Raw genomic sequence first — 17,245 nt, 5'->3', positions numbered from 1 at the left:
CTAAATGTTAACATTATTTTCTCACTCAACAGTAAACAGACAATTTAAAAGTAAAGTGACAATTTAAGGACTTTAAAGACCTTTTTAGTACCTCTGATCAAACATTAGTCAAATTGTCAAATATTAGAGGCAGAAATTGTGAAAATAGCCGGTCTACATACTCACAACACCTCGCAAAGCGTTGTGAGCATGTAGATCAGCTATTTTCACAATGCTATAGTCGAGTCAAACTAAATGTAATGCCAACTCCTACAATTCCAAATGCTTGTGTAGGATGGGGGGTCCCCAGTTCAAATATGATTATTTTGGGGGTTGCGGCCTGAGAACCACTGCTCTAAAGGCAGAAATTGTGAAAATAGCAGATCTACATGCTCACAACGCCTCGCAGCGCGAGGCATTGTAACCATTTTCACAATAGAACCGTGTATACAAAATGTAATGCCTCAACTCTTAGTGCTCGTCAGGGTGGGGGGTCCCCAGTTAAAATGTGATTATTTGGGGGTCACGGCCAGAAAGGTGGGAGAACAATAATCTTAATTTTGGTCTGTTTCATTGACTCCTGAACCTGTGGACAAAGCCTACTATGTGTCTGTTCTATGAGCTGGTTACATAAAACATACGTACAAACGTAATAATTGCCAACATTAAATTACATTAAGCCATGTAAAATGTCTTATTTTATCTCGGTTCGTTTCTTTGTGTTTTTCTGTGTCCATGCATGTGTTTTTTCGGAGAGTGCATGAGTGTATGCATTTGTATTTACATCGGTGCAAATGTGCGGTGTACATGCATATTTGTTAATGCGCGCGGTTGCTATTTCAACGTGTGATTATACTGTATGTACTGTGTGTGTGTGTGTGTGTGTGTGTGTGTGCGCTGACAGCTAACCACCACAGGAAGCAGTCAGTACTGATGGTAGACGAGCTGCTGTGTGCCTACCCCCACCAGCTGTCCTTCTCTGAGGCTGGCATGAGGGTGATGATCACCAGTCACTTCTCCCCGAGAACACGCCTCACCATGGCCTCACGCATGCTCATCACAGAGGTACACACACTCTCATGCACTACCCTAGCTCTGGTCCATAGTGTTAGTGGAGTTTTCCCTAACGCTACCTGTATGTTCCTCTACCTCCGTATTCCTTGGCAAAACCGGAAAACCCGCTTGCACGCTATGGACCAGAGCTAACACTACCCCAGGGCGGCACTGCCACCGTTATCCACCCACAAGTGTGTTTGTTGTTTAACTCTCAAATACCTGGAACGCGCCCCAGTCGCGTTAGATTTTAACCACTTTAACCATTATTGTATGCTTTAACCTTAGAAAAATAGCAGATATACAAGCTCACAGCGCGGCACCGAGTGCCGCGCTGCGCAGCTTGTAGATCTGCTATTTTTGAAAAATCGTGAAAATGTGTGCAAGTCTATGAATATCTTTAACCCGATCTTTGACCTGACTACTAAATCCTTCCTCTAAATCAGTGGTTCTCAAACTTTTTCATGTCAAGGACCCCCAAAACTACAGGTATTTAGCCACGGACCCCCATCTCAAAATATGTTGTTTCAGGGACCCCCCAGAAACAAATATTTGAGTTACAAATGTTCGCTTTTAAATAGATATATTCAAAGACTTGCAAAGAAAAATCATGATTTTTCAAAAATAGCAGATCTACAAGCTCGCAGCGCGGCACTCGGTGCCGCGCTGTGAGCTTGTATATCTGCTATTTTTCAATAGTTAAAGCAGTCAATAATCCTTGGCCTAAATGGGTTAGGTGATGATTGTACGTTGTATTTCATTGATACATTCATTAGCGGACGTGATCCGTTGTCATTCTTTTTTCGATTTTCTTTTCCTCCTACAACATTTGGCATGCTCTGGCTCTGCCGGATTCTCACATGGAAACTTACAGGCTTCAAAAAGCCAGAATCTGTCACACAGTTTAGACACCCTCAGGGGTCTTCAACAGGGGGTCCGCGGGGATACTGCAGGGTAAAAACACGATTCTGTCTCTTTTGAATAGCTTACATGATTATTGTGTAATTGACAGATTGTTAGTGATAGATTGGTTGTGTTGACATTGGTTCTCAGTTAATAAGGTATGTTTATAAATGGCAGTGGTACGGCCACTTGTATGCATGTTTAAATTAAAAGCATGAATATATTATTCTATTATTTTAATAGCATAGTGTTGAAAGCACAATAACATGGTTATTGTGCACCAACAGGGTTATCCCCCACCCTGCGAGGTAGGGGATCCCTGCTTCATCTCCCCATCAGTTTGGGGGTCCCTGGCCTGAAAATGTTGAAGACCCCAGCTCTATACTAGAGAGGGTCTATACTTAGTTGATTGGGATTCACAATCACCAGGGCTCATACTAGTCTGGATGGATGGATTTAGAGGGTATGCGCATGTATAAAGTGAATGGCAAATCGAGTGGCACATCGAGTGGCAAAGTGAGAGGCAAAGTGAGTTTAACGACATTTAACGTTGTTTAATGCAATCAGATAGGACTTTTCTCTTTAGTGTATGGGCTGTAAATTCCAGAAAGTCGTTTTTTTTGCCACTCAGTAGGCGTTCCCGCTTAACTTCCTGGTATGAAGTCATCACTCAATGACATCACAACATTGTCATCACAACCAATACTTGTCCTTTAAAAGTAAATGTCATTAAACAAAATGTCATTCAACAATCAACAACTAATTAAACTATCGTATAACGTAAATTGGTTGCACTCGTTGACGTGGTGCTTGTGTGTGAAATGTTTCACTGGACGCTTCATCTGAAAGGAGGACGCCAGAATGACTCCTGTGCTGCTGTGGTAGTCAGACACAAGCTGTACTCATTTGAAGGATACAGCGGCTACCAGAGGAACAGTGATCAGATTGAAGTCCACATCTTCAACACAGTGTCTTTGCGTTCGAGGAAGTTGCCTCCAGTGACAAATGTTAGAGGACAACGTCCCATTGAGGTTCCCTCCAGACGCTTGGGCCACACAGCTGTGCTGGTAGAAGAAATTGTCTACATCTGGGGAGGAGGGTATCCTTACTGCAATGTGCTTTATGCCTTTGATGTCGACACCCACAGCTGGTTCAAACCCAATGTTTCTGGGACTATTCCAGAAGCAAGGGGGTTCCACTCAGCCTGTGTCCTGGAGAAGGTCATGTATGTGAACGGAGGACAAACCCAGACTGGAAATACTGACATGTACAAGTTGGACACCACCATAATGGTCTGGTCTTTAATTAACACCAGAGGAACTCCACCACCTCCTATATACGGTCACTCTGCCACCATCATCGGGACAAAGATGTTTGCATTTGGGGGCTGGGACCTCGGGGGGAGACATTTCTACAACAAGGTCACAGTGTTTGATACAGAGACCAACTGCTGGATGAGCATGCCTTCTGGACACCTTATCCCAGAAGAATGTTCGTCTCATTCAGCTTTTGCCTACAATGGAGAGCTGTACATATATGGAGGCTGGCTCAGAAATGATCTGTGGAAATTCAGTCCAGAGACCTTCTCCTGGAAGCAGGTTAAGCCCAAGGGGAAAGACCCGTGTAGGATGTCTCGGACGTGCTGTTGCATGGTGGGAGATTGTATTATCATCCATGGAGGATACGGAGAAAACGACCTGTACATCCTAGACTTAAATCCCAGCCTGAAGATGTTATGCAAGCTAGCAGTCACTCAGCATGGTCTGGAGCTGTCTGAACTCCCACATGACATTAGGTGGGAACTGGCAACCATGACTACCAACAGCAACCCCCACCCCGCCTCTGCAATGTATTATTATTAAATAGAAATTGTAACGATTTGTACTTTTGAATACTGAACGACATATTGTGCAGTGATTTTTTTCATCCCCACAACATAATCGTCAGTTTATATGATTTACTTGGAGGATTCTTTTTTTCTTTTTTTCAAAAAGTGTGCAGAAAGTTTTCAAATTATTCCAGCGGCAGGGGCGTCACAAGGGGAGGGGAAAGTGGGACTGAGTTACCAGGGCCCAAGGTGGAGGGGCCTTAATTATTTTATACTTTAGCTATTGAAAAATAGCAGATGTACAAGCTCACAGTGCCACGCTGCGAGCTTGTAGATCTGCTTTTTTTTAGTCTTGACAAGGTGTGCAAATCTTTGAATATATGTATTTTTAAGCGAACATTTGTAACTCAAATTTTGATTCTGGGGGGTCCCTGGAACTAAACATTTTGAGATGGGAAACATAGGTTTTTCAAAAAACCTTAGAAGGATTTGAAATATTCAAATGCACAAATGTTCAGGATCTTTCAAAAATAGCATCTGCTATGTTTCAATAGTTACAGCACAAAATAATGTGTAGTAATACATTCCCAGTCTAAATGGGTTAAGCCCCCTCCCCATATGAAGAACATTCATGGCGGGCCCGCTGTGAATCCTTGTACCCAGGGCCCAGAATCTGGTGCAACACCCCTGGCCAGCGGGCAGGTCAGTGACGGGCACTGAAGGCGACGGCAACGTCATAACACCATAGCACTCCTGATGCCTGGGAGAGTATTTTTTGCTGGTCGCTCAGTCCGAGTGTATCAAAGGGTGCGTTCGGAAATGCGCACCGGGTGTGTTAGATAATCACCCGCGTCACAGTTACTGGGGTTAGGGTTGGGTTTAGGGGTTAGGCATAGTTTTACTGAGGTTACTGGACTCACTACACTGAGCACACACCCGGTGCGCATTTCCGAACGCACCCTTTGATACACTCGGACTGAACGACCTGCAAAAAATACTCTCCCCCTGATGCATGGCGATGTTACGTGAATCATAGAAGAGGAAGTGGTTGCTGTCCGCCCCATCTCCGTATATGTAGATGCAGCAAATGTCATCCTCCTTCGCCAGGTTGTTTTGGATTGGCAAAGTATGATTCCTTCTCGAAGCAGTCCATGGAACAATGAACACGCTGTCCATCATCAGAGATAAACAGAAGAAAAAAAAATGTGAGTGCAACATTCCTGAGTAGAGGGATGTTCCATTGTTGATGAAATGAAGAGGACAGAGCCTCTTCCATCCATCCATCCATCCATCTTCAACCGCTTACCCGGAATCGGGTCACGGGGGTAACATTTCCTACTGAGACTTCCAGATTGCCTTATCCCGAGCAACTTCCTCCACTCCCTCAGGGAGTATACCGAGGCGTTCCCAAGCCAGTTTGGCGATATAATCCCTCCACCTGGTCTTTGGTCTGCCACGGGGTCTCCTCCCAGTGGGACGTGCATTGAGGACCTTCCTAGGAAGGCGCTCGGGGGGCATCCATACTAAATGACCGAACCACCCAAGCTGACTCCTTTCCTGTAGGCTGGACAGCTCTGCTAAGGCAGACACGTCGCTGACGTTGGTCTGCTTGATACTGAGCAGTCGTAACTGCGGTGCACAGCGTGACAGCGCGCGCAGCGTGACCTCTGTCACGGCCGTCTGGTTGAGGCTGAGCTGGGTGAGGCAGGAGGGAGCCGACTGGAGGTACTGCACCATCCCTGCGTCGCTGACTTTGGTCTGGTCCAGAGACAAGAAGCACAGGCTCTTCAGCCCCGCGATGTGCTGAAGACAGGCATCGTCAGTTTGCTGCAGGAGGCCAGTGTAGGAGCAGCGGTTCTACTCCAAGTCTCTCTCGGGTAACTGAACTTCTCACCGTATCTCTAAGGGAGATACCAGCCACCCGTCAAAGGAAACCCATTTCGTCCTCTTGCACCTATCGCAACCTTATACTTTCGGTCATGACCCACACTTCATGACCATAGGTGAGAGTAGGAACGAAGATTGCTCTGTAGACAGATTTCATGGCCTGCTGCTCCACTAGCATTGCCAAACTCTTCATAATATCACCAAACTCTCCTTCCTGCCCCTTGATCAGCTGCAGATCCAACAGTCTCTGTTGCACCACAGGACAAGTAAAAGTCACCTCCATCACACAGAACAGTTGGATTTTCTGCGTTGGCGTTACCTCATGTGCTGCAAGGTCGTGCTGCTTGTTTACTCCATTGAAGTTTGGGTGTTTCATTGAGAGACTGCTTATCGATACGCCCAGCCTCGAGCACTGGATGAATCCGAAATCCCGCAAAGTTGTAAACTCCTTCCCTTAAGAGCCCAGCCAAATTGCACAACGTAAATGTTGTGCTTCTTTGTCTCCAGCAAGTATTTAATTCATGGTAGGTGTAATAGAAGGCATGGTTACCAATACTTGCAAGAGGTCATTAAAGCAGGCAGGGGCTGACATTTCTAAAGGGGCCTTTTGGTGAAAATATTGAAAATAGCAGACTGAGGTAACCCCACACAAATTATTCAACATATACCCCGCAACTCTTCAATGAATTTGTTTGTGACAGAAAGGTTATTGATCTCCAGTTTTAGTGCTATTTACTATTTTAAAACACAAGTCTTTCAGAGATTGACTGCCTCTTCACTACTTTTCCCTTTTTCCTTAGTCTTCTCCAGGAAAGTGAAAGCATCTTTAGGATCTGACCTCTGTCAGACTATAACCGAATGTGTATGCATTAAGCCAGCAGCACGCACACTGCGAGCTTCAATATTAAAGCGTCCAGGGTTGGAAGTCAGATCTGGCTGACATCATAGACTGGCCGTGCGGACTGGCAGTAGGCCAAGAAAGTATATTCTGTTTCTGTCACGTTTTATAATTTTTGAAATATTAAACCTTCATTTTATAACGGAAACGATGGCTCTCAGATCGGAACGAAACCTTGGCCAATTCTTTGTCACATTTCCATTCACTTTAAATGATATTATGTGTGAGGGGCGAAAGGGGAAAACTACACCCATGGCAAGCAAACCTGTGACTATACACCTGAGCTACCTGTACAGTAGTGGGTGACCTATAGCAGGTAAAGCTGTGGTTGGGTATAGTGTAGGGATGGGACCATAAGTTATATTATCATTTATCCTGATAAAAAACACTCATGATAATCGTATCGTGGAGATCTAATTTATCGTGATATCGTCCTCCGTCATGCCCTGGGATCAATTCACCTTTTATTTGCCAAGCTGCATATCTGGTACCATTTAAACACTCAAAAGGCAAAAAGATACTCATAATATACATACTTGATAGTCTTTTTTTCACTCTCTATCAAATGTCTTTGCCAAAAAATAGACGATCTACAAGCTCACAACGCGTTGTGAGCTTGTAGATCTGCTATTTTTTGGCAAATGTTTCACCCCAGGATAATGGATTTTGATTATCGCGATAATATTGTAAATCGCCATTTCTTTTGTCACGATAATCGTCATATGACATTGTCCCATCCCTAGTATGGGGGCATAGCACTGGGGGAAGAAATCCAGGCTGCTTCCTCATCATCGTCAGAGACCTCGTTGGCAGGTATGGTGCGCGTGTGGTTGGCCCGTACGCCGCTGATGTCAGTTTGAGAAACCAGGTTAGAGACGCCAACGGGAGTCACGCCACTTCCGTCCAGGTTCAGCTGCGTCAGGTGCATGTCCTTCAAAAACGTCAGGCCGTGATCCGTGACGCGCGTCCTGCTCAGGTTTATCCTGAGCAGCTGAGGACAGTGGATCAGACCCCTCCGCACCACCGTGTCTCCCACCCGCGTGCTGGCCAATCCCAACACCTGCAGCTGCGGCAGACGGGTGACGAGAGCGGCCGCTCCTTTGCTGGTGACGGCCGTGCGGTCCAGACAGAGGTCCTGCAGCTCTTGAAGGCTGCACAGCGCGGGGAGCCCGGCGTCGGTCACCTGAGTGTTGCTGAGAGAGAGACGCACCAGCCTGGTCATGGCTGAGAGCAGCCTGACTCCTTGGTCTGTGACGTGCGTGTAGTCCGTCAGGTCCAGCTCTGACAGCTGACTCAGCTTGGAGAGGAAGGACAACCCCGTGTCCGTCACAGAGTGGCGCCCGGGGAGGGTCAGCTGGCTCAGCCTGAGACCCGAGATGATCTGCAGGGCATGGTTTCCATCCGCCACGGGGATCCCTGCCAGGCTGAGCCCGGAGAGAGTGGGGTGGTTGGCCAGGTGCTTCAAGGAACCCTCTGTCACTCCCGTGCCGTCCAGGTGCAGAGTCTGCAGGCTGGACAGCTCCGCCAAGGCGGACACGTCGCTGACGTTGGTCTGCTTGATGCTGAGCAGTCGCAACTGCGGCGCGCAGCGCGACAGCGCGCTCAGCGTGAGCTCCGTCACGGCCGTCTGGTTGAGGCTGAGCTGGGTGAGGCAGGAGGGAGCCGACTGGAGGTACTGCACCATCCCCGCGTCGCTGACTTTGGTCTGGTCCAGAGACAAGAAGCACAGGCTCTTCAGCCCTGCGATGTGCTGAAGACAGGCGTCGGTCAGTTTGCTGCAGGAGGCCAGGTTGAGATACTGGAGTTTGACCAGATTGGACAAGACCGACAGGCCAGAGTTGGTGATGAGCGGCGAGCTGACCAGGCTCAGGTGCTTCAGCGTGGTGAAGGCCCGGAGCTGTCGCAGGAGCTCATTGGTGGAGTACGGGTAGCAGTTGAGGACAAACTTCTGCAAGGAGCAGCCAAAGAAGAGCTCCAGGGTGCGTGGGCACAGCAGCCTGTTACTGGACATGTGGTTGAGCAGCTGCTCGGCGAGCTCGGGCGTTAAACACGACAGGCTGCTGACGTACTGCATGCTCGGTTCATGGGTCATGAGACGGGCGGTGGCCTGGGTGCCGAGGACAAACAGGGACGGGATGGTGGACGTTCTGGCGGGTTTCCTGAGAGGCACGGGGTGTCCTCTGGCGGTCTGAGATTCTTCCTGGCGTCTGTTAAGATGCTCAAACGTAGCGAGACGCCTAGCGGCCCGACTAACGGCGACGGAGTCCTCCCTCGGTGCCTCCTGGAGACGATTCCCTTGCGCTGGCCAGCGATATCCCTCTGCCTCCAGCTCCTCATCCTCTTCCCCCATCTCCTCTTCCTCCATCTCCTCTTCATCTTCCTCCTGCTCCTCTTCCTCCGGCTGCTCTTCATCTTCCTCCATCTCTTCCTCCTGCTGCTGCTCCTCTTCCTCCTGCTGCTCCTCATCATCTTCGTCTTCCTCCTGCTGCTCTTCATCATCATCCGGGTGTCCAGCCTCCCCTTCAGCTCCCTCTGCCTCCATCACATCATCCTGCTCATCCACGCTGGCAGCCTCCTCCTCCTCTGCATCTCCGGGGACTAGCTTATGACCCGGCCCCCAAGAGTGCTTCACACGCACCCCACGCCGAACTGGGTGCCGCAATAGTGCTGGTCTCTGCCCCCCAAAGAGAGGCTGCACCACCCCGAGCGCGCCACCCAGAGCGGGGACCTGTGGTAGTGGAGGAACAACACGCGCTAGCGCTGGTCTCCGCCCCCCAAAGAGAGGCCGCACTTCCGCCCCACCCCGAGCGGGGACCTGTGGTAGTGGAGGAACAACAGCCTCGTTCGGCTCTGCGGAGTCCTCCGTCGGTGCCTGGTGGAGCCGGTTCCCTTGCGCTGGCCAGCGATGTCCCTCTGCCTCCAGCTGCTCCTGTCCAGCTGACTGTGGGGCTGGCGTGGTTGAATCCTGGGGTGTCTCTAGAGGAGGGGTGGTCTGGATGCAGAGGGCAGCGCTGGGGGCGAGGCCAAGGGAGCGTAGAGAACAAGCCAGATCTGCGTCCCCGAATCGCTTCCGCGGGTATCCCTGCAGGAGAGAGAAGGACGACAGGGAAGGGTGCCGCCCGGAGATGTGCTCCACCACGGTCCGCAGATGGGCATCGGCCGGGAAATGCACAGACATGGACTCTCCAGAGGGCAGCCGAATCATGAGGTTGCAGTTATTATTGTCCCCGTTCATCTGAATCTCTCCCCCCAGGGGCCTCTGGCCTTGGTCACTGGAACAAGTCTCATTGGTTGCACAATCGTTGGTCTTCTTCAGGCTCTTCCGGTCATCGGCGATCCGCTGCAGCATCAAGTCGCGCACCTGTTGCTTCTGTCTCCTCTCTGCCTTGGCCTCCTGAGCCCGCTCCTGAGCCTGCTGCCTGTGAAAGTCAAACATGTCCTGTTTGATACGGGATTCTACAGGCGGCGGCTCAGTGGATGTGGTGGACGGCTGTGGCATTGTCAGGGACGAGGACGGGCTCGCGCTACTGTCAGACCCTGCGAGTGTGCTCGAGGGTGTGGCCTCTTTGGGAAGGTTGAACGCAGACAGCGCTGTCGTGGTTGGCCGAGAGGACTGCGGAACCAACCTAAGGGTTCTGTTCTGGTCTCGAAGGAGCCACTCCGCCGCCTCCTGAACAGAGAACTTCCCTGCCTTAACTGCAGCCGTGATCTGTTGCTCGGTGAAGCCCATCTCCTTCAGGGCGGAGAGGAGCTCCCCAATAGTCACGGAAGCGCCAGGATTCCCTGCATGCGACTCGGAAGTGCTCGAGTGTGTGGTGTCTTTGGGAAGGCTGAACGCAGAAGGCGCTGTCGTAGTCGGCTGAGAGGGCTGCGGCGCTCCAATGAGCCACTCTGCTGCCTCGGGAATAGAAGACTTCCCTGCCTTAACAGCAGCCTTGATCTGTTGCTCAGTGAAGCCCATCTCGTTCAGGGTTGAGAAGAACTCCCCGGTAGCCTGTGAAACACCGGAATCCATGCCGCTCAGCAATTCTATAGCAAAACACGCTAAAAACAATGTTATATGGACAAGGAACAATCTCTTTATTTGTTAGTATTGTAGCTTAACGTATTACAAGCAGGTCCAAGTCCCTTTTTGACTTATTCTGGTCCTCTCTCCTCCCTCGTCTAAGTTCCTCTAAAGGCGTTGACACACCATAATGTCATATACAGGCTGATCTGACGTCACACTGTACAAACCGCTGCCGTCCATGCCAAGCAACACCGATTTGCACAGGCACCCTTGCAGTTTGTCACGTGACTCATAAAGCAACGGGACACTTCGGTAGAGGTTTGGGTTTGGGTTGTGTAGGTTACCTTGCACTGTTCAAATTGCAAGATTTATCCCCCCGTTGGACAGTTGATTAGAAATTCATAATATAAAAATCACACCCAATGTGAAGTGAGCGGTGGTCGTGCTTGCATAACGTCTTCAGACTAGGATTTGAGTCTAGGATGTACAGGCTATGCTACACACACACGTTTTGCTATGGCAGAGCGCTGAGGAAAAAGGCTACAGACACACGCACAGTCTAGGATGTACAGGCTATGCTACACACACACACACGTTTCCCTATGGCAAAACGCTGAGGAAAAAGGTTACAGACACACACACAGCCACTCTATGGAGAAAAATACCATCTCATTGAATTCAATTGTGTGCTCTTTTAGCGCGCACGCACGCACGCACGCACGCACGCACGCACACACACACACACACACACACACACACACACACACACACACACACACACACACACACACACACACACACAAAATCTGTCAAGTTGACCTTGTAGTAGAAATATTTATAGAGTAACAAATGTGTGTATTATATACTTGTTTTCCTTCTATTCAATCTCATTGAAGGAATGGTCAATCAGCCTTCAAAGTGCACTAATTCAACTCAACTACAGCTGTCAATCCCCCAAGCTTACTTCTTAGTCTGTCAGCAAATCCTTATTTCTGTAACTGTTTCTATGTTGCTGTGTTTAGAACATATCCTTATAAGACCATGTTACCATGTTAGAATAGCATCACTGTCCGAATGGACTATAAGAGGTGTATGAGAATGGGGCAAAGGAGGCTTCTGCCCCACGGGGCCCAAGCTCTGGCCATGGAGGTCAGAGCTCTGTCTTTTGTGAATGCTGTTACTCTGTTGCTGAAATCTTCAATAAATGTTTGACTTCACCCTGACTGGATATTAATATTTTTCTTTAATAGCCTCCAATACAAACATAGCTTATCACCCAGTCATTTGTCATTGCCAAAGGTTATTCATCGATGGAGTTATATTATACAGCATGTGTGCATTCCTTCAGCTTTCTCTTTTGTGGTTCTACGTGTGTGTGTGTGTGTGTGTGTGTGTGTGTGTGTGTGTGTGTGTGCGTGTGCGTGTGCGTGTGTGTGTGTGTGTGTGTGCGCGTGTGCGTGTGCGCACATGTGCGTGCGTTTGTGTCCAAACTCCAGAGACAGCGTCTCATCAACTCGCGGTCCTTCGCCAACGGAGACTCGGAGGTCCCTGGGAAGGGGGTCCCTGGCAGGCGAGGCCAAGAGAACGGGCTGGCCGGGCTGGAGAGGGCGGTCAACGGTCGACACGACGACCGCGAGGCCGGCAACGAGACGGAGAACGAAGACAACGAAAACAACGAGAATGATGAAGAAGAGGAGGAGGAAGATGACGATGGACCCTATGTGCCGTTCCAGTGCCCAGGTACAGTAGCTGATTAAGATGGATAATAATAATATACTGTATACCTATTTCGTCCCGCAAGGGAAATTAAGCATTTTCAGCCCAACCCAGCTGATTCGCTGCCTACAAGGTGCGCGTGAGCAATGAGGGGTTAAGAGTCTTGCTCAGGGACACACATCCAGTGTGGAGTTAGGAGTTAGGAGGTTTTGACCAAAGGGCTTTTTACTACTTTTCATTGGTTCAATATTATTTTGACCAACACACAGACGTAAAGGGTGTTCAATAGCACATATTTATGAAAAAAGAGAGGGCCAATGGAGTTAGCCGGTTTGGCAGAAAGTGTGGAGTTAGGAGGTTTGACACTCAGATGTAAAGGGTGTTCAATAGCCCTGATTTATGACAACACATCAAAAACCTCAAAAATTGAGTTAAGAGGTTTTGGCCAGACAGTGACGATATGTACCTATGTACGACATTGTACATATAGTATGTATGCATGGTGTGGCAGTGGCTCAGGAGATTCAGCGCCCACTTGGGAATCTCAAGGTTCCTGGTTCAATCCTTATGGTCATCTGCCATCAGTGTGTGAGTGAATGTAACGCACATTGGAAATTGGAAAGCGGTCGGATCAAGGTGAACCGTTTACATGCATGCCCATGTTCTACACCAGGAGTTCTCAGAGTTACTACAGGGGGCCCGCCAAATCTTTGTGTGATAGGATCATGTTTTTTACATTAACCACTAGAACCCTAGCATCCCTATTCTGAGTGGAACAAAAATATCATAACTAGATCGGCTATTTTTGGCAAAGAGGTTTGTAGAGGGAAAAGAAGAGCAGAGTATTTGATGGTTCAAGTGGTTAAATGTCTGAAAATACACATTACTCCAAATTGATGACAGTGCTGTGAAACAAGTCTTATGCTGCATTCACACTGAGAGAAGCCAAGCTAGTGGTTGGCTTGGTAATTCAATGTATTCTCTATGCAAACCAGCTTTTAAAATGTCCAAGCTTTTTTTCCAGCTTGGAAATTTTAAAAGCTGGTTTGCCTAGAGATTACATTGAATTACCAAGCCAACCATTAGCTTGGCTTCTCTATATGTGAATGAGGCATAAGTCTAAGAAATACATGAACATTTTTAATCTACAGTTTTATACAATATATGTAGTGGGGGTCCCTGCTTCATCTCTCTCTCTCAGCTAAAGGGCCATTTATAGTTACGTATGCTTGATTTTGTGTACGTTTTGGGTGAGAAACTACGTACGGTAATTCCGTAGCCATGCATAGTAGACATGCACGCTATTTATGTGCCGACCCGCTCTCCGCTCCAATTCTGCTCCCATTGGGGCCGCGCGCCACATGAAGGTGGTTCTCACACGTGTAAAAACCGAAGCATTTAGCCAAAATATGTAGAACCACAGATTTCTTTTTTGACCCGCCGTGATGTTTGGTATAAATACGTGGTACGGTGGTAACAGTCTGGACTGGTTCTGCCGTCTGTCGGCAACGTTATCGCGGTAAAATTGTAAATGCAACTCCGCGAGGGTACAAATTTAACCACATGGATGCGGACCCGGAGTAATTATAACAAAACACACGTACACACCCGCTCATATATTGAACATAATTCCCAAGTAATAAATGAGCCGCATTATCATCTCTTCTTGTGACTTGTGTGCCTCGCTGTCTGTGCTCAGCTGATGACTGTTGATGCGCGATGAGTGAGGAGTCGAGGCGTCCTCTTCAAGTGGTTGTGTAACGACCTTTTTTCCGTTTCTTGATAAAAATATATTTATTATTGGGACACACAGTTTGAGAACCGCTGTTAGAGCAGATTAAAGTAATTTTCATCACTACTGCGCCTATGTTTTTATAACGGTGGCCGTGGGTACTTCTTGCTACGGATAAATCTTGTGCGTTCAGTCCGTCCAGTTGGGAGCTGTCCGTAAGGGTCCGTATACGGATCTAAATCATCCAGAGTACGGAGGCTTGGGAGACAGACCGGATCAACCGGACGAGATTTATCTCACCCTCCGTTGCTTATGTATTCCTGCGGTTCTTATGTACTACTATGCATGGTACTTAAGGGGTCCTTGGCCTGAAAACATTGAAGACCCCTGATCTACACAGTGTGGCTGTGGACTCATTGACTCCCCACTGTCTTCACGTCGACCTGCCGTCGGTTTCTCACAGACTCTCTCTCGTTACAGCGGGTGTGTGCAACAAGTTCAAGTGTTTCTCACAGATTCTCTCTCGTTACAGCGGGTGTGTGCAACAAGTTCAAGTGTTTCTCACAGATTCTCTCTCGTTACAGCGGGTGTGTGCAACAAGTTCAAGTGTTTCTCACAGATTCTCTCTCGTTACAGCGGGTGTGTGCAACAAGCTCAAGTGTTTCTCACAGATTATCTCTCGTTACAGCGGGTGTGTGCAACAAGTTCAAGTGTTTCTCACAGATTCTCTCTCGTTACAGCGGGTGTGTGCAACAAGCTCAAGTGTTTCTCACAGATTCTCTCTCGTTACAGCGGGTGTGTGCAACAAGTTCAAGTGTTTCTCACAGATTCTCTCTGCTTACAGCTGGTGTGTGCAACAAGTTGAAGTGTTTCTCACAGATTCTCTCTGCTTACAGCTGGTGTGTGCAACAAGTTGAAGTGTTTCTCACAGATTCTCTCTGCTTACAGCGGGTGTGTGCAACAAGCTGAAGTGGCTGCTGGGGTGGCCTCTGTGCCTGCTGCTGTACTACACCGTGCCTAACTGCAACAAACCCCGCTGGGAGGAATGGTTCATGCTCTCCTTTGCGGCCTCCACCCTCTGGATCGCCGCGTTCTCCTACGTCATGGTCTGGATGGTAAGAACCACAGAGTAGGGGTGGGCCATATGGTGATAAATATCATTGAGACGATACAATGTCTCCACGATATGCCTTTTCAGAGATATCGTATATATCGTGATACAGTGCCCTTACAGTAACCCTTATAAAAATCCTGTTGAATTGTTAATACAGAGATTCATTGCAGAATTCATTTAAACCTGCATTTTGGTCTAAATCAGTAGTTCTCAAACTTTAAAATGTCAAGGTCTCCCCTTAACTCTGACAGTATACATATGAAACCAAATGGACCCGTAAGGGGTACCTCCCACACTGGTCTCCCACACTGGTCTCCTTTTTCGTTTAGTTTTTGTTATCTTGTACTGTAGGTGGTTGTACCGTTAGAGTAACTTGAAAAATAACCATAAACATCCCCAACATGAAAAAGAATCGTGATAAGATCGTGTATCGTGATACAGCTTGGGAAAATATTGTGATATTGTATTTTTCCATATCGAACAAAATCTGTAGGCGTAAAGTGTTTAGCGAAGATTGAATATTTCGTTATTTTGTACATTAATCAACTGGTATAACGCTGATCTGATACAGAAAACGTGCATACCGTATTTACAACAAATTAGCATGGTCTAGCTCCAGCTAAATATATAAATAATCTATACTGCACCAAATTCATTTTTCGACATTTCGTCTTCTCATCTTTGCAAATGCATCAGTTAGCTAGCTTGGGATCCAGCCTGATTCGCTATGTTAGGGCCTTTCTGTGTGGAGTTTGCATGTTCTCCCTGTGTCTCTTAGGGTAGATGCCCTCACAAAACATGCAGTAGTCCCCTGGCGCGGCAGGGGGAGAGCGGAAACCAGGACTACAGTTTAGGTAGTTGGCACTGGGTGAGAAAATGGGTTGCAAAAACCGTGGGATAAAAATTATTAAAAAAAAAAAAAAAAAACTTCTGACCAGGGACTATTTGATTCTATTTAAACGTATTTCCATTACGTAGGCAAGTCAAGAAGTGACTTGAGTTTTACATTGGACAACACAAGTCCTGCCCCCCCCCACAGACCAATCAGAAGCCACAAGTTGTTTTCCCTTGTTTTGGCCACGGAGAAGGGACTGTAAAGCGGAGTGAGAAAAACAAAACGCGGAACGTAGCAAGCGAATAAGGAAACCAAGCAGCGAAATCTCTCGTTGCTCATATTTGAGGCTGAAAGAGCATTCATCCTGCACACTGCGGCTATGCACACAATCTGTAAAACATTTTAACACTTATGTTGCTATCAATTAAATCTCTTTGAAGGTCCAATGTTGCCATGGTCTCCATAGACTTCCATGTAATTCATAGTGCACAGATCATGCACGGCCATGCCTAATCATGCACCACGTGTGTGCACGCTGTTCACAGCTTTCAAACAAAAAAATCCGCTTGGAAATCCGTTCAGGCATTCATGAGCTAGCAGCCATTATGTTTTCTTCAAATGTAAACAAACATGGCTGCCATGTTTGAAAGATGGGGTTGATATGGGGGTTAAACATGCAATTTCGCGATCACGATCATGCCTTTTTTGAAGAAAAAAAAAAAAGATCTTCAAAAACGGCCCAAACTCGGGAAACTCAGGGTTGGCACAGGGGGGGGGGGGTACCAATACAAACTCGGGAAACTCGGGGTTGGCACCAGACAGGTTAAAGAGTGAATTAGCAATTAGCATCGTTTAATTCTGCATGATGTAACTAGTTTTTCCATCCTGCTCTCCGACAGGTGACAGTGATTGGCTTTACTCTTGGAATCCCTGATGTCATCATGGGAATCACCTTCCTGGCTGCGGGGACCAGCGTTCCGGACTGCATGGCCAGTCTCATAGTGGCCAGACAAGGTGAGAACACATGTACATACTGTATTAGTCTCATAGTGGATAGACAAGGTGAGAACACATGTACATACTGTATTAGTCTCATAGTGGCTAGACAAGGTGAGAACACATGTACATACTGTATTAGTCTCATAGTGGCTAGACAAGGTGAGAACACATGTACATACTGTATTAGTCTCATAGTGGCCAGACAAGGTGAGAACACATGTACATACTGTATTAGTCTCATAGTGGCTAGACAAGGTGAGAACACATGTACATACTGTATTAGTCTCATAGT

The 17,245-nt window shown here is 47.6% G+C and overlaps 1 protein-coding gene across 1 annotated transcript in view; it reads left to right on the top strand.

Annotated features, from left to right (window-relative positions):
- Nucleotides 1–17,245, top strand: part of LOC308297486 (sodium/potassium/calcium exchanger 3-like) — a gene marked incomplete at both ends in the record, with an annotated part of 178,302 nt that overhangs the window by 137,560 nt on the left and 23,497 nt on the right. The window contains 4 exon segments of the mRNA XM_080740891.1: nucleotides 884–1,044; nucleotides 12,054–12,297; nucleotides 14,954–15,120; nucleotides 16,854–16,968. Coding sequence (XP_080597017.1) covers nucleotides 884–1,044; nucleotides 12,054–12,297; nucleotides 14,954–15,120; nucleotides 16,854–16,968 — 687 coding nt within the window.

The sequence above is a fragment of the Nannobrachium achirus genome, assembly GCF_963921795.1.
Source record: "Nannobrachium achirus genome assembly, chromosome: 13".
NCBI classification, from domain to species: Eukaryota; Metazoa; Chordata; class Actinopteri; order Myctophiformes; family Myctophidae; genus Nannobrachium; species Nannobrachium achirus.
The sequence above is the reverse complement of the archived record's forward strand: the minus strand, read 5'-3'. Positions and strand labels throughout refer to the sequence as shown.